Source organism: Aspergillus viridinutans, assembly GCF_018404265.1.
Source record: "Aspergillus viridinutans IFM 47045 DNA, scaffold_2, whole genome shotgun sequence".
NCBI lineage: Eukaryota > Fungi > Ascomycota > Eurotiomycetes > Eurotiales > Aspergillaceae > Aspergillus > Aspergillus viridinutans.
The window spans coordinates 3848268-3861807 of record NW_025091218.1 but is presented as its reverse complement, the minus strand read 5'-3'; the positions used below and the strand labels follow the sequence as shown (position 1 = coordinate 3861807).

Sequence of the window (13540 nt, the reverse complement as noted above, 5' to 3'; positions counted from 1 at the left end):
ATCGACAGTCAAAGCTGATGATCTAGCCCTTTTGTGTCTGTACCTCCACGAGACTCATACTCCGTACGTTCTTGCGATTTCTGGCATGATATAAAACATGCTTTACTCTGAATCTCATATCATTGCCTGGCATTCTCTTGTCAAGAACACTTTCTGTATTAGAAGACCGGTTCTGCTTCCCCATGTCTCACACATCTCCACTAAATATGGGGGATAGTGGACACAAACGGAAGATCTCCTCAGTGCCGTGAACGTCGAGCTTCAGTAGTAACAATCTCTCTTGGCGCTTTGGGGATAGGGCACGAGACGTTGAACGAGATGCGAATGATATCGACTCTCGAAGATGGAACCCATGACTCGCTTTTAATTCCTTTCAGAAAAAGGACGTGCTGAATCCTGAGGCATCCACGGCGCCCAGGTTTCTCCGAAAGAGTCACATGACTGATAAGCACAGAGCGTTGGCGATAAGCCGGAAAGGGATTAGCGCGGGGTGGGAATTTGACGCCTCCCAAAAAGACTCGAGTGGACTCAATTGTGAGTAATTTTACGACGGCCAGCAGCTCAACGCCCCCGTCGCTGTGGTGCTCCAGTCGATTCTTCTCGTTGGAAGTGTCTCTTTGGCACTTCTGTGAAGACTTGAGAAACACACATCCTTCTTTCTCATCTTCCTGTCTCCTTGTCTTCCTCAGTTTCGCCATCCTCTTGCCCGCGGAAGCGAAAAATAACTTATAGGAGGGGACAAAAGGTGCCACTTCACAATGGCCTCCACATCCACCAGTTCCACATACTTGGCCATCCCAGGCTCAGTTGCCTTCTCACACTCTCGTGGGCGGGCAATTGCAGCCAGCATCGGGGCCCAGGATGTTCGCGCTCAATGGATCCACTACGTCCACGCTGAACGACCTTTGGATGCTATGCAACAGGGCGTCTTGGAGCAGTTGCTCCGTTACGGCGATATCACCGATGTTCCCGCCTCATTCAGCCCCGAGGATGGTTCCTTCGATGTCTTCTATGTCTTTCCCCGCACTGGAACGATTTCTCCTTGGAGTTCCCAAGCTACTGGTATCTCACATGTTTGTGGCTTGCGTCAGTACGTGAAGCGCATTGAGCGGGGTATCAAGATCTCATGTCTTCGTGAGAAGACACAAGAGTTCAAGCCTGGTTTCGAGGATATTCTGCATGATCGGATGACCCAATTGCTCAGCCAAACCGAGCCCGACCTGCACCTGATGTTTTCCGAGCATGCTCCTCAACCCCTCGAGACGATCCCCCTTCACGGTAGCGACAAGTCTCCCAAAGAAGTACTACAAGAAGCGAACAAGCGGCTAGGGTTGGCATTGGAACAATCAGAGATAGACTATCTCGCTGATGCTTACGGGCCCAATGGTCCTCTTGCTCGTGACCCTACTGATGTCGAACTGTTCATGTTCGCTCAGGTCAACTCGGAGCACTGCCGTCACAAGCAGTTCAACGCTTCCTGGATTATCGATGGCAAGCAGATGCCAAACAGTCTCTTCGCCATGATTCGCAACACGCATAAAAAGCACCCCGAACACACCGTTAGCGCCTACAGTGACAACGCCGCCGTGCTTGAGGGACCCAACGCCGCATTCTGGGCTCCTGACCCATTCACCGGCGAATGGAACCACACAAAGGAGGTTGTCCACTTCCTGGCTAAGGTCGAAACTCACAACCATCCCACAGCCGTCTCCCCTTTTCCTGGCGCTGCCACTGGCTCGGGTGGAGAGATTCGTGATGAGGGTGCTGTCGGCAGAGGCTCCAAGCCCAAGGCCGGCCTTGCTGGATACTGCGTTTCTGATCTTCTGATCCCGGATCTGAAGCAGCCTTGGGAGCTCGATGTTGGCAAGCCCAACCACATTGCAAGCAGCTTGGATATCATGTTGGAGGCTCCCATTGGCAGTGCTCACTACAACAATGAGTTTGGTCGTCCCTGTACACTTGGATACTTCCGTACTCTCCTCACACAGATTGACGTCGGTAACGGACAGACTGAGGTTCGTGGTTACCACAAGCCTATTATGATTGCTGGTGGCGTTGGAACAGTCCGACCACAGCATGCTCTCAAGAAACCCGAGGCCGTCAAGCCCGGCTCCTACCTCGTTGTTCTGGGAGGTCCTGCCATGCTTATTGGACTGGGCGGAGGCGCCGCTTCTAGTATCATGTCTGGTGAAGGATCTGCAGACTTGGACTTCGCTAGTGTCCAGAGAGGCAACGCTGAGGTGCAGCGGAGAGCTCAGGAGGTTATCAATGCTTGTGTGGCCATGGGTCAGAACAACCCCATTAAGTTCATTCACGACGTTGGTGCCGGTGGTCTCTCCAACGCGCTTCCCGAGCTGATTCACGATTCTGGACTGGGTGCCACTTTTGAGCTTCGTGAGATAGATAGCGCCGATAAGAGCATGAGCCCCATGCAAATTTGGTGCTGTGAAGCCCAGGAAAGATATGTCCTCGCAGTTGGCGAAGAAAGCATGAACAAATTCACCGCCATTGCTCACCGTGAGCGTTGTGGTTTCTCGGTCGTTGGCCGTGGTGAGGGTGGCTCTGAGGAGGACAAGAGACTTATCCTCCTTGACAGAGACTCCACCGAGTATCCGAAACCCATTGACCTTCCTTTGTCAGTCCTCTTTGGCAAGCCTCCTAGGATGACAAGGACTGTGGACTCCCGTAAACTGAAACTCCCCGCCGTCGATGCAAGCCTTACCAGCTACCTTCCTTCCCTTGCGCCGAACCGCGTCGAGCTGATCAGCGAGGCTGCCAACCGTGTCCTTTCTTTGCCTGCTGTAGGCTCCAAGTCTTTCCTGATCACAATCGGCGATCGCACCGTCGGTGGTCTTACTGCTCGGGACCAGATGGTCGGAAAATGGCAAACCCCCGTCTCTGACGTTTCCGTCACGGCCACTGCGTTGGTTCAGGGAATGAAGACTGGCGAAGCCATGGCCATGGGTGAGAGGCCAACTCTTGCTCTTATTTCTCCGGCCGCATCAGCTCGGATGGCAGTTGCGGAGTCCCTCATGAACATTGCTGCTGCGGACTTGGTCGACCGCCTGAACCATATCAAGCTTTCTGCCAACTGGATGTCCGCTAGCAATCACCCCGGTGAGGGAGCCGCTATCTACGAGGCAGTTGAGGCTATCGGTATGGACTTGTGTCCTAAACTTGGCATCAGCATTCCCGTTGGAAAGGACTCCATGTCAATGAAGATGAAGTGGACCGATGAAGCCACCAAGGAATCCAAGGAGGTCACCGCCCCTATGTCCCTCGTTATCTCTTCCTTCGCGCCCGTCAGTGATTTTCGTAAGACCTGGACACCAGCCCTCCGCAGTGTTGAGGATGTCGGTGAGACCGTTCTGATGTTCGTTGATCTCTCGTTCGGTCGCAAGACCCTGGGCGGCTCAGCCCTCGCTCAAGTCTTCAACCAGGTTGGAGATGAATGCCCTGATCTCCGCGATGTGGAGATCTTCAGGGACTTTTTCGATGCTACTCAGCAGCTCCAGGAGGCAGGCATCGTTTTGGCCTACCACGACAGATCCGATGGTGGTCTCTTCACTACTCTCGCGGAGATGATGTTTGCTGGACGCTGCGGTGTGGAAATCATGTTGGACAACATCTGCCCCACCAACAGCACACAGGATCTTGTATCGACCCTCTTCACAGAAGAACTGGGTGCTGTCTTCCAGGTGCGCAAAGAGCATGAGATTCAGTTCCGCTCTTGCTTTGCCACCTGCGGTCCCCCTGCTGGCCTGATCCACAAGATCGGTCGTGTTTCCGAAAGACCAAAGCAGAACCTCGCCATCTACCACAAGGCCAGTCTAGTATACCGCAACAACCGTGCAAACCTCCAGCAGACCTGGGCTACCACCTCATATCACATGCAGAAGATCCGTGACAACGCCGCCTGCGCGGAACAGGAATTCTCGAACATCCTGGACGATACCGACCCCGGTCTGTCATGGAACCCCACCTTCGACCCGAAGGACCGGGCCATGCCCCTTCTCACCAGCCTCAAGTCTCCCTTCAGCAACAAGCCACGTGTGGCCATCTTGCGTGAGCAAGGTGTTAACAGTCAAGCAGAGATGGCCTTTGCCTTCAATGTCGCTGGGTTCTCTGCCGTTGATGTACACATGACCGATATTCTCTCTGGCCGCGTTTCTCTCTCCAGCTTTGTCGGTCTTGCCGCCTGTGGTGGTTTCTCTTACGGTGACGTTCTCGGTGCCGGTCAGGGTTGGGCCAAGTCAGTCCTGCTGCACGAGAATACCCGCACCGAGTTCCAGAGCTTCTTCCAGCGTCCCGACACATTTGCCCTCGGTGTTTGCAACGGTTGCCAGTTCCTCTCCCGTCTCAAGGAATTGATTCCTGGCGCAGCCAACTGGCCCAGCTTCGAACGCAATGCCAGCGAACAGTACGAAGGTCGTGTTTGCATGGTCCGTATCTCAGATCCCGACCCTGCCAACCCCAGTGTCTTCCTCCACGGCATGAACGGCTCCTCGCTCCCTATTGCTGTCGCTCACGGAGAAGGTCGCGCTTCGTTCGCTGCAGCTCCCGGCACCTCCGCTCACGATTTCGTGCGTGAAGGCTTGGCCCCCGTCCAGTATGTCGATAACGCCACGCTCAAGCCAACCATGAAGTACCCATTCAACCCCAACGGCAGTCCTGAGGGTATTGCCGGTATTCGCAGCGCCAACGGCCGTGTTCTCGCCATCATGCCTCACCCCGAGCGGACCGTGATGGGCGGTATTGCCAGCTGGCTGCCTCCTAATGCTGAAGAGTGGGGTGACATTGGTCCATGGGGCCGTGTGTTCTTTAGCGCCAGAAGATGGGTTGGCTAAATTTGTGGATTCCGTTTGCGACTATTCCTTCTCTTTCTCTAGTCTGGTCCAAGATTGGGCGTGATGTACAGCGAAAACCAAAATTGATGGGGAGGTTACTACTTCTTTTTGGTATATAAAATATCTACACCTTATGTTCTGCATGATGAGTCCGATGCCTTAGGATGATCAAATCAAATTGTTATGATGAATTCAACAGGAATACGAGCATGTTCACAGTGTTTCTCAACCTTGAATTACGAATTCTACCCCTCTTGAGCAAGTCATAACACTCATAATCTAGGTATGCAAACCTCTAAACCATTGAACAGCAAAACAACATGGATATCATAGCAAGGTATCATTACAGTAGAATCATCGCCCCCCTTGACACTCACGCTGAGCACTAAACAGCCAAACGCCTCTTACGCCACTCCAGCTTCTCAGCCAGAATCTCCCAACTGATCTGACCATCCACACGTCCCACACCCTTCAAACCAGCGGTCAGAAACGCAAGCAACCGGTCAAAGTGACATTTGATGTCCCTCAGTCGATGAGCGTACGGTGCCTCGTAAAAGGAAATACCGGTAGTATTGCCAACATCCTCGTCCGACTCATCTTGTGTATCGTCGTCGTCGTCATCGTCATCCTCATCACTTTGTATCGCGTTGTCGTTGTATGTATCCCGATGCTTCCTTCTGCTGAGATGGTTTCCGCTTTGCGAAGACTTGGCGTATTTTGTCGGCGTTCCCTGATCGAACATCTTGTCCCCGTAGCGTGCCGCTTGGATGTCGGCAAAGTACATGCAGAGATCTAGGAGGTTGATTGTTGCTTGGTGGAGAGGTGATAGATTGCTGGAGAGGAGGCACTGGTCTTCCAGGGAAGACATGTGCGCGCGATGCGCTGCGATCATCGCTTCGACGTCCTTTGTGGCGGAGAGGGACTTGCGCAATGACTCTGTCGTGGTGGAGATGACAAAGTCCGTAATGTGGCTGTAGAGGGTGTTTAGGAACCACAGCATGTGGTGCCGAAGAGAGTAGCTCAATGCGTTGCTGCTCCGGTCATGGGAGAATTCGTCCGTCTCATTGGTGTATTTCAAACGCTGTTTTACAATCAAGTGCTTTGCTCGGCGGATCTGCATCAGTAAGGTCGAGATGCGCTGGTAGCTTTGGATGGCGTCTTTGGGGATGATGTTCGCGATGGGCCAGGGGAGGATGTAATCGAACGAGATGGTTCTGAGGGCATTGACTGAGCGGCTGCGCCCTTGAGGATCCTGGTGTGAGCGGACAATTATTCTTGAGTGGTCGATGAAAGGCATGCTGCTAAACGCGCTCTGTGCGAGTTCGGTGAGGAGATATCTGTCGCTCCAGGCGCCTCTGCCGCGATCCATGAGGTCAAAGACCTTGTTGTCGATAATAGCTGACACACTGAGGTCCTTGCAGAGGTAGATGTGTTCCAAGGCTTGCAGTGATTTCCAGAGTCCACATTGCTGGTCAAGCTCTTTTCGCAGCAGATCGGATGCAAAGGAGTGGTTAGCCTCGACGAGCTTGTCTATAGCGGACTCGCATATGGCGGCAAAGGGAAGACAGAGTAAGGAGCTTGAGTCACCGCCGTAGATTCTTTCCAAGGTGATTGTATTCGTCTCCGAGCCTTCGAGTTGCTCCAGAGCATTCAAGTGTTGCAGAAAGACCATGCTTTTACCCGCAGTGAAAATCTTTTGAGCAAAGGGCTTCATAAATTGTGGAAGCCCAACTGTGTCGTCCACGGCATACCATCCGCGCCAAAGCGACCGCAGATCTTTATCGCCACGTCGGTCTATGATAAAACATATCCCTTCTTTTGAGTCTAGTCGTCCCTCCTCCATCCAACGACGGATCGGACGAATGTAGGTTTCGAGACATGAAAAGAACAAGTTTGCCAGGAATCTGAACTCGCCATCGTTCCCTGTAGCTTGCTTCATGCATACCACATCGTACAATAGGTCAAGACACCGTACGCCGTCGTCTGGAGTGTTATACTTGAGATTGGAGATTAAATCGGCCAGAAGCACGAGCATCGCTGATGCGCTGCGGACATCTTCGGCCAGTTGTAGTAGGCTGACAGAAAAAGTCGCTCCGTGCGAAATACACTGAGTTTGCACTTCCGACAGAAACGAGTCGAACTGGTTTAGGCGGTCCTCAACACATCGGTGGAAGGTTTGCATATAGGGAACAACCTGGGTGATCTTGATGAAGCGTCTTATAACATCTACCTTGGCGCCAATCATGCTGAATGACCGCAAAAGCGAGGACAGGGCCTCGGTCGACGAATGTGTAAGAGTATACCGTCGATCGACCTCGATGCTGTCATCGAGTCGCCAAAATAGAGACGTGGGCAAACCCTGCAGCATGAACAATGTCTCTCTTACAATTTGAAGCTCCGTGACCACACGGCAGGAGAAGTTATCGACTTGGCTGGATTCTGCGTGCTTTTTAGGCTCCCAGAATTGAGCTTCCCTAACGGAATCCACAATAACCACATCCATTCCAGGAGAAAAGACTTCGTCGGGGATTTCATAGTCTTCTTCGGAGGCAATGGGACTGGAAGGTAGAGTCTGTGGGATTGAGGCGTCACTGCGCCTCGAAGACGCAAGATCATCATCTTCTTCGGATGAGGAATCTGCGCCGAAATTTACACATTCCCAGATATCTTCGTCACAATACGCAGATCCCGACGCATCCAACTCCGTCCAAGAGAGTTGCTTCGCGTCTTCGTCAACCTTGGGCTTTGGCAGTCGGTCTACCCGCGAAAACACAGCAGGGCGAGCAGAGAGCTGCAAGAGGAAAGATAGTATTTCAGGAAACCATGAACTATGGTGTTCATCTAATTCTGTCAAGCGACTCCGGAGTGCGTCCGCCAGATCATCTTTATTGAGAACTTGGAATTTCTCCTGCAGGCCCTCTAGCTGTTTTGAGACTGCAAACTGGTCAGTCCGGCCATGAGAGGCGGATTTGAACGTGTCTTCGACACGATGCTTTAGATTTTTGAGTCGTGACGTATTCTAGAGGCTAACGTCAGTGACAGCGGAGCGCTCAAAGTAATGATAGTACCCCATACAGTCGGATCGATCTTTGTGATAGCCAAAATTAGCTCATCAGTTAGCGCACCAATTTCCTCGGGGAGAGTCATCTCGACGCGTGTTGCATTTGCAACAAGTCAGCGTAGAAGTTGGAAGTCAGGAGGAATATTCCCCGATGATCCCCCATCGTTGTTTCATCGACAACCTCTTCTGGTGGCTCTTAGGACCTTGGATCGAGCCGGGGTTACGCGGCGTGGACTCAGGCCTGCAGACGTCTAGACGAATCTCTCTCTCCGCCTGCTCCGAGGAGCGTGACGTGTGTTGCTTATTTTTACCACGCTATTCCTCTTCGGGATAAGTGGCATCTGGTCCGACAGAGATAGAGTCGCCAGAGAGAGGGAAGAAGTCGACGACAGCAGCCAATTTTCCTCTTACTTCCCGCTGGCCATCGGTTTTCGCAATCAAGCAGTCAAGATGGCTGTGGCGAGGCCTATACGCATGATAGGTGCAGCATGCATCCTACTGTGTCTCTTTCTGATCTTTCAGGTCAACCAAAGTCACGGCCCATCGTTCATTAGTAAGGGGTCAAAAGGGTATAATGGCATGAAGAAAGATCCCCTTTTAGATCGTGAGTGTCACTTGAGTTTCTCTGGCAGCCTTGTCTTATAACTCCTCAATTCTGCGTCTCTCGCATGTACTGATGAAATTACATTTGCAGCGACCGGCGAACCCGAAGGTAATTTATGGCGAGCCGAGGGCAACGACTATGCCCCCGACAGCGCCCATTCCGCCCGCACGAACGCTGCTCTCATTTCCCTCGTCCGTAATGAAGAGCTGGACGATCTTATTCCGACTATGAAAGACTTGGAGCGGACCTGGAATTCCAAATTCAACTACCCCTGGATCTTCTTCAACGACAAGCCCTTCACCGAAGAATTCAAAAAGCGCACACAAGCAGAGACGAAGGCAAAGTGCTATTATGGTATTTGCGCCCAATTTTATTTCTACTCAACTTAAAAACCTGACAAAATGTCCAGAGCAAGTGCCAAAGGAACATTGGGACCCTCCGGAATGGATCAACATGGAACTCTTCCGCGAGTCTGCGGCGATTCTGAATGAGCAGAAGATCCAGTACAGCGACAAGCTCTCGTATCATCAAATGTGCCGGTGGAACAGTGGCATGTTCTACAAGCATCCCGCTCTTAAGAACTACAAGTACTACTGGCGTGTTGAGCCAAAGGTCCAGTTCTTCTGCAACGTTGATTACGATGTGTTCCGATTCATGGAGGATAGAAACCTCACTTATGGTTTCACCATCAATCTTTTCGACGATCCCAAAACTATCCCCACCCTCTGGCCAGAGACTAAGAAGTTCCTGGCTGCAAACCCCTCTTATCTCTCCAGCAACAACATGATGGGATGGTTGACGGACGACACACTGCGGCCAGACCACACGGAGGCGGCGAATGGATACTCTACCTGCCACTTCTGGTCGAACTTTGAAATCGGTGACTTGGATTTCTTCAGAGGAGAGCAGTACGATGCCTACTTCAACCATCTTGACCGTACCGGTGGTTTCTTCTACGAACGATGGGGCGACGCTCCAGTTCATTCCATTGGTTTGGGACTGTTTGCTGACGCATCCAAGGTTCACTGGTATGTTATTCCTTGATCGAGCCTATGCTCAAAGCTAACTTTCACTTTCTCCCCCAGGTTCCGCGACATTGGATACAATCACATTCCCTACTTCAACTGTCCCAATTCACCCAAGTGCTCTAAATGCACCCCTGGGCAATTCTACGCCGGCGCACCCTTCCTCGCCAAGGAAGACTGCAGACCCAGCTACTTTACGCATGTGGGGACGCATTAACCCATGAAAATGTTTCTTTCTCAATTTCTGAAGGTTCATCATATGGCATGCAATGTGTATAACTGCAGAAGCAACTGTCATGACCCACACTGTTCTATATCATACCCAGCATTGATGACGATGAGTGCTTGAAAACTTTCAAGATCATAGTGGCGTTCCCAGGGGGTGGTTCTGAATTTTTGTTGTATCTTCTTTGTCTTAATACTTGTCATTTATATGTCAGCCGTGTGTTGCTACCTTGAGGGGATCGCTGGACCGGCCTTCATTGTATCTATATTCTTATATCCAATTCGATATCCATGTACTAAGAAATTAATGGGATTTGTGCATTAAAATCTTCCTTCGTCGCTTCTGTCGAATGTACGTTATATGAGTTCAGGCCTTTACTTGGTGACAGTAGAAAAAGGACAACCCCTCAGATTTCTTCGCTATCCTCAATAGTACAGAGTACAAGCAAACGTCACAAGCTTTATAATAGTAGCACTGGTATAGAAAAGCACATGTGCACCTCCATTCAAACCCCCGAGTCGACAGCCTCCAGGTCAGAAATGGACAATTAAGCAACCATCCAGACCGTGGAGACCTTCTCCAACTGTATTCTAAAGTATGTATACAGCTTTCCTATCTTATCAACTTAACAAAGAGACAGAGTTCTTGCGGGCGTTCTGTGTGGAACGAACGCATCTATTCCTCGTTGGGGTAGAGCTCCTCCCGCAGAGCAACACCGAGCTCCTGGCGCAGACCCTCCAGGCTCTCGAGGTACTGCTTGTACTGGTCCTGAGTCTCAACCTTGGCCCTGATACCTGTTCAAGCACAATAGATAAGCGTCTGTGTGTGTAGGAGAAAAGCAAGGGGCGCACCTTCAAAAATCCGGACGGCAGTGGGGAAGTCGTTGACACGGCGGGCAGCCCTCAGGGCAGCGGAGAGAACCTCGACGGAGGGGACGAGATCATAGGCAAAGCAGTTGTTGAGGTTACGCTGTAGCGGATAATTGATCAGCGTCACATATCATAGAGGAGAGAAGGCCAATGCAAATTGCTGATCTTCATCATATGATTTCAAGAGCGGATGATGATGTGACACGAATTTGCCGTATGTGCGAGCGGGTCAGGTCAGGCTTACCTGGAGCTCGAAGACATCCTGAACACCGTCGAATTCCTTCTCGAATCTGTCCAATGCCCGAGTCAGTGTGACAATCTCCCAGGATTAACCGGCTGCTTGTCCAAGTTGGGAATCGGCATCACAAGTATTATCCGATCCGGGGGAGAAGTTCCCTGCGATCGCCCTTTTGTGCCTTTCCTCGCTCAAATCGCATCCAATGGCTGGCTAACGGTGATATCATACCTAGCAGAGAACTCCTCGTATGTCTCATCCTCGTGGGCACCGGACAGACGCTTGGTGGTGGTGCTGAAGCTAGGACGGTTGAGGGCCAGAGCAGCCGGGGCCTGCACGCGGGACCGGGGGAATTGGGGAGCTCTGATGAAGCCGGAAGGGCGGACGGCGCGTGTCGCAATACGGAAGATAGACAGGGACGCCATTGCGAGAGGAGTGAAATGGGAGGGGAGGGTGGTTGAAATTGACGTGCTTTTTGGGGGGGTGGAGGACGACGGCAAGACGTAGACGAGGTTGGAAGTCAGAGGACAAGCCGGCTGCCGCTAGGATTTTGCGGGTGGTGTGAGGTTGTGGATGCCTCAGGTTTTCTCCGGTCGCTGTCATGAACTTAAGCTGGTCCATTTGCGGCTCCCGTGCATGCCCGACGCAGTGGCTGCCTCAGGCATTCAGGCTGCTATCCAGCTTTGATTGCATTTTGTCGTTTCTGATTGGGCAGTGCATAGACAGTGCAATTGGGGTATCTGATTGGTCAATTGTTATATCATCGCTTTCCAGTCGCTGGGCAGTTGTTGATGGTCGATATCTCGATTACTTTGACTACAGCAAAATCCTCAGTGTTGACCATGGTTATTCTGCATTGAGTCAATGATTTTATTCACCGTTCTATCATATGCAACAATTAGCCGCAGCAGCCTTTCCGGTGTAACTACCGTGCGACTTGTAGCCTTATCCTGAGAACAGGCCAGCAATTTTCACGTCTAGACAACTAGTGGAAGTCATCAAGCTACCTACTGTATGTATGTCCTCCCATGCTGTCAGGGGAAAGTCTAATCGTTGAGGATCAGAATCGAGCCAATCAAAACATCTCTGCTGAGTTTCATTGTACTGTCGATGCAGCTGCCCGCAGACAAGCCCAACCAAGCTGCAAGAATATGTTCAATAGCATGACCCGGATTGATACGCATTTTGACTACCACGAAAACATACTAATGCCTATTAGCTGACCTTCACGCTGGATGTGAGATTCGAAATTCATACTCCGATGGCAATTTAAAAGTTCGGGATGCTCGAGTGTCGTGAGCGACATCTTGCTGCGTCGAGGTTTCGGCAGATGTGAAGCACTGCATGTGTTGAAGTCCACAACGGCCCAGCTTGAACCCGACAATACAAAAGCATACAGTATCTAGCCACTCATTGAATACGTTAAGGTATTAATGCAACGAATGTGCAGTAGGAGTCGAACATCAAGTGAATGTAACATAGTGCCTAGATCTACTCTGTACTCCGTAGTCATTTGGCCGTTTGAAACCCAGAGTGCAGCATACGCATCACATCGCTAGCCTCATTTTTAACTAGTCTGGGTTTCCTTTGATTCTCGATCAGCTAACATGTGGATCAGCTTAAACCAACTATCAAGACGCCCCATTGTTGAACGAGTGCAAAGTTTCTACCGTGATACCACCTTCGACTCCCTTTTTGTGCTACTTGACCAGTCCAGTCTGTGAAGATGTTTTCATTTGTCCTCGTCTGCAGGAGCGCAATGTTATTGAAGACGCCAAGATAGACTTCAACCTGTTGAAATCGTGTTTGTTTCAGCTTCAACTTTTCTTTTGTACTATTGTTTGTGATACTTGATACTTGGTAAATCGAGCATGTGAAAGCCGGCTCAATTTGTGGTTCAAGACGATTGATCCCATGCTCCTTCGTGATTTCAACCGAATGGGGATCAACATTGAAGGCGACACTCCATGAGTGGGATCAATGCACTAATATAAATACCTTCCTCGTCCTCACTATGAGTAGACATAGAAGTTGCAGCATCTACATAAATACTTTTATGATGTTGCGAGCTGGATACACGCGGAATCTCGGAAGCACATGATCCGCTAAGAGAGAAACCTGAAAGGTGCCCCTTATTTCCTTAATATTCAGGCGACGGAGGCAGCGCTAGTCCCTCTTGGGCGACTGCGGACACGCCGGGAGACCCGAAAAAGAAGGGGAGGATCGGCCATTGGGCGCTTCTGATTCGATGACTTTTGGTTTTCCTCTCTCCTTGCGGACAAACCCAAGGTACCGTACCAAACCAGCCTAAGGAAGCAGCCTCTCTCACGTCTCGTCTCATCGCTGTCCTCAAAAAAACTCGGTCCACCCTCTCTTCCCTCTGTCTATCTATCTCGTTGCAGCCCCAATCTCCCAGATTCTCTGCATCGTATTTCTTCTTCTTCTTCTCCTTCTCCTTCTTCCTCCTGTTTTTACTACTTCCCTTTCTCTTCTCCAATTCTTCTCTTCGTTAGTCACTCCTTGAGTGCTCTTCTTGTTTGCACGCTTTTCCGGCCGCGTTGACGGCTCGCAGCGTCAGGGTCGCTTTTAAGGGGTTCCTTTCCAGTCAACGTTCCCGCACTGTTCATTATCTACGACCTATCTCGCTAATAGATACGTCTCGCACTATACATC

General features: G+C 50.9%; 4 protein-coding genes across 4 annotated transcripts; 2 read left to right on the top strand and 2 right to left on the bottom strand.

Annotated features, from left to right (window-relative positions):
- Positions 1-758: 758 nt before the first annotated feature.
- Positions 759-4847, top strand: Aspvir_004771 (phosphoribosylformylglycinamidine synthase; the record flags this gene model as incomplete). Its single annotated transcript, XM_043267993.1, has 1 exon — positions 759-4847. The coding sequence occupies one exon, from the start codon at positions 759-761 to the stop codon at positions 4845-4847; it is 4089 nt and encodes a 1362-aa protein (XP_043123928.1).
- A 385-nt stretch (positions 4848-5232) lies between these two features.
- Positions 5233-7994, bottom strand: Aspvir_004770 (putative gamma-tubulin complex component GCP5; the record flags this gene model as incomplete). The annotated part of the gene is made up of 2 exons (XM_043267992.1): positions 5233-7866; positions 7923-7994. 2 exons carry the CDS (start codon positions 7992-7994, stop codon positions 5233-5235), a joined length of 2706 nt encoding a protein of 901 aa, XP_043123927.1.
- Positions 7995-8358: 364 nt separating this feature from the next.
- Positions 8359-9754, top strand: Aspvir_004769 (glycosyltransferase family 15 protein; the record flags this gene model as incomplete). The annotated part of the gene is made up of 4 exons (XM_043267991.1): positions 8359-8512; positions 8603-8866; positions 8922-9540; positions 9598-9754. The coding sequence occupies 4 exons, from the start codon at positions 8359-8361 to the stop codon at positions 9752-9754; spliced, it is 1194 nt and encodes a 397-aa protein (XP_043123926.1).
- A 684-nt stretch (positions 9755-10438) lies between these two features.
- On the bottom strand, positions 10439-11292 carry Aspvir_004768 (cytochrome c oxidase subunit VI; the record flags this gene model as incomplete). The annotated part of the gene is made up of 4 exons (XM_043267990.1): positions 10439-10557; positions 10615-10732; positions 10877-10922; positions 11099-11292. 4 exons carry the CDS (start codon positions 11290-11292, stop codon positions 10439-10441), a joined length of 477 nt encoding a protein of 158 aa, XP_043123925.1.
- Between the last annotated feature and the right edge of the window lie 2248 nt (positions 11293-13540).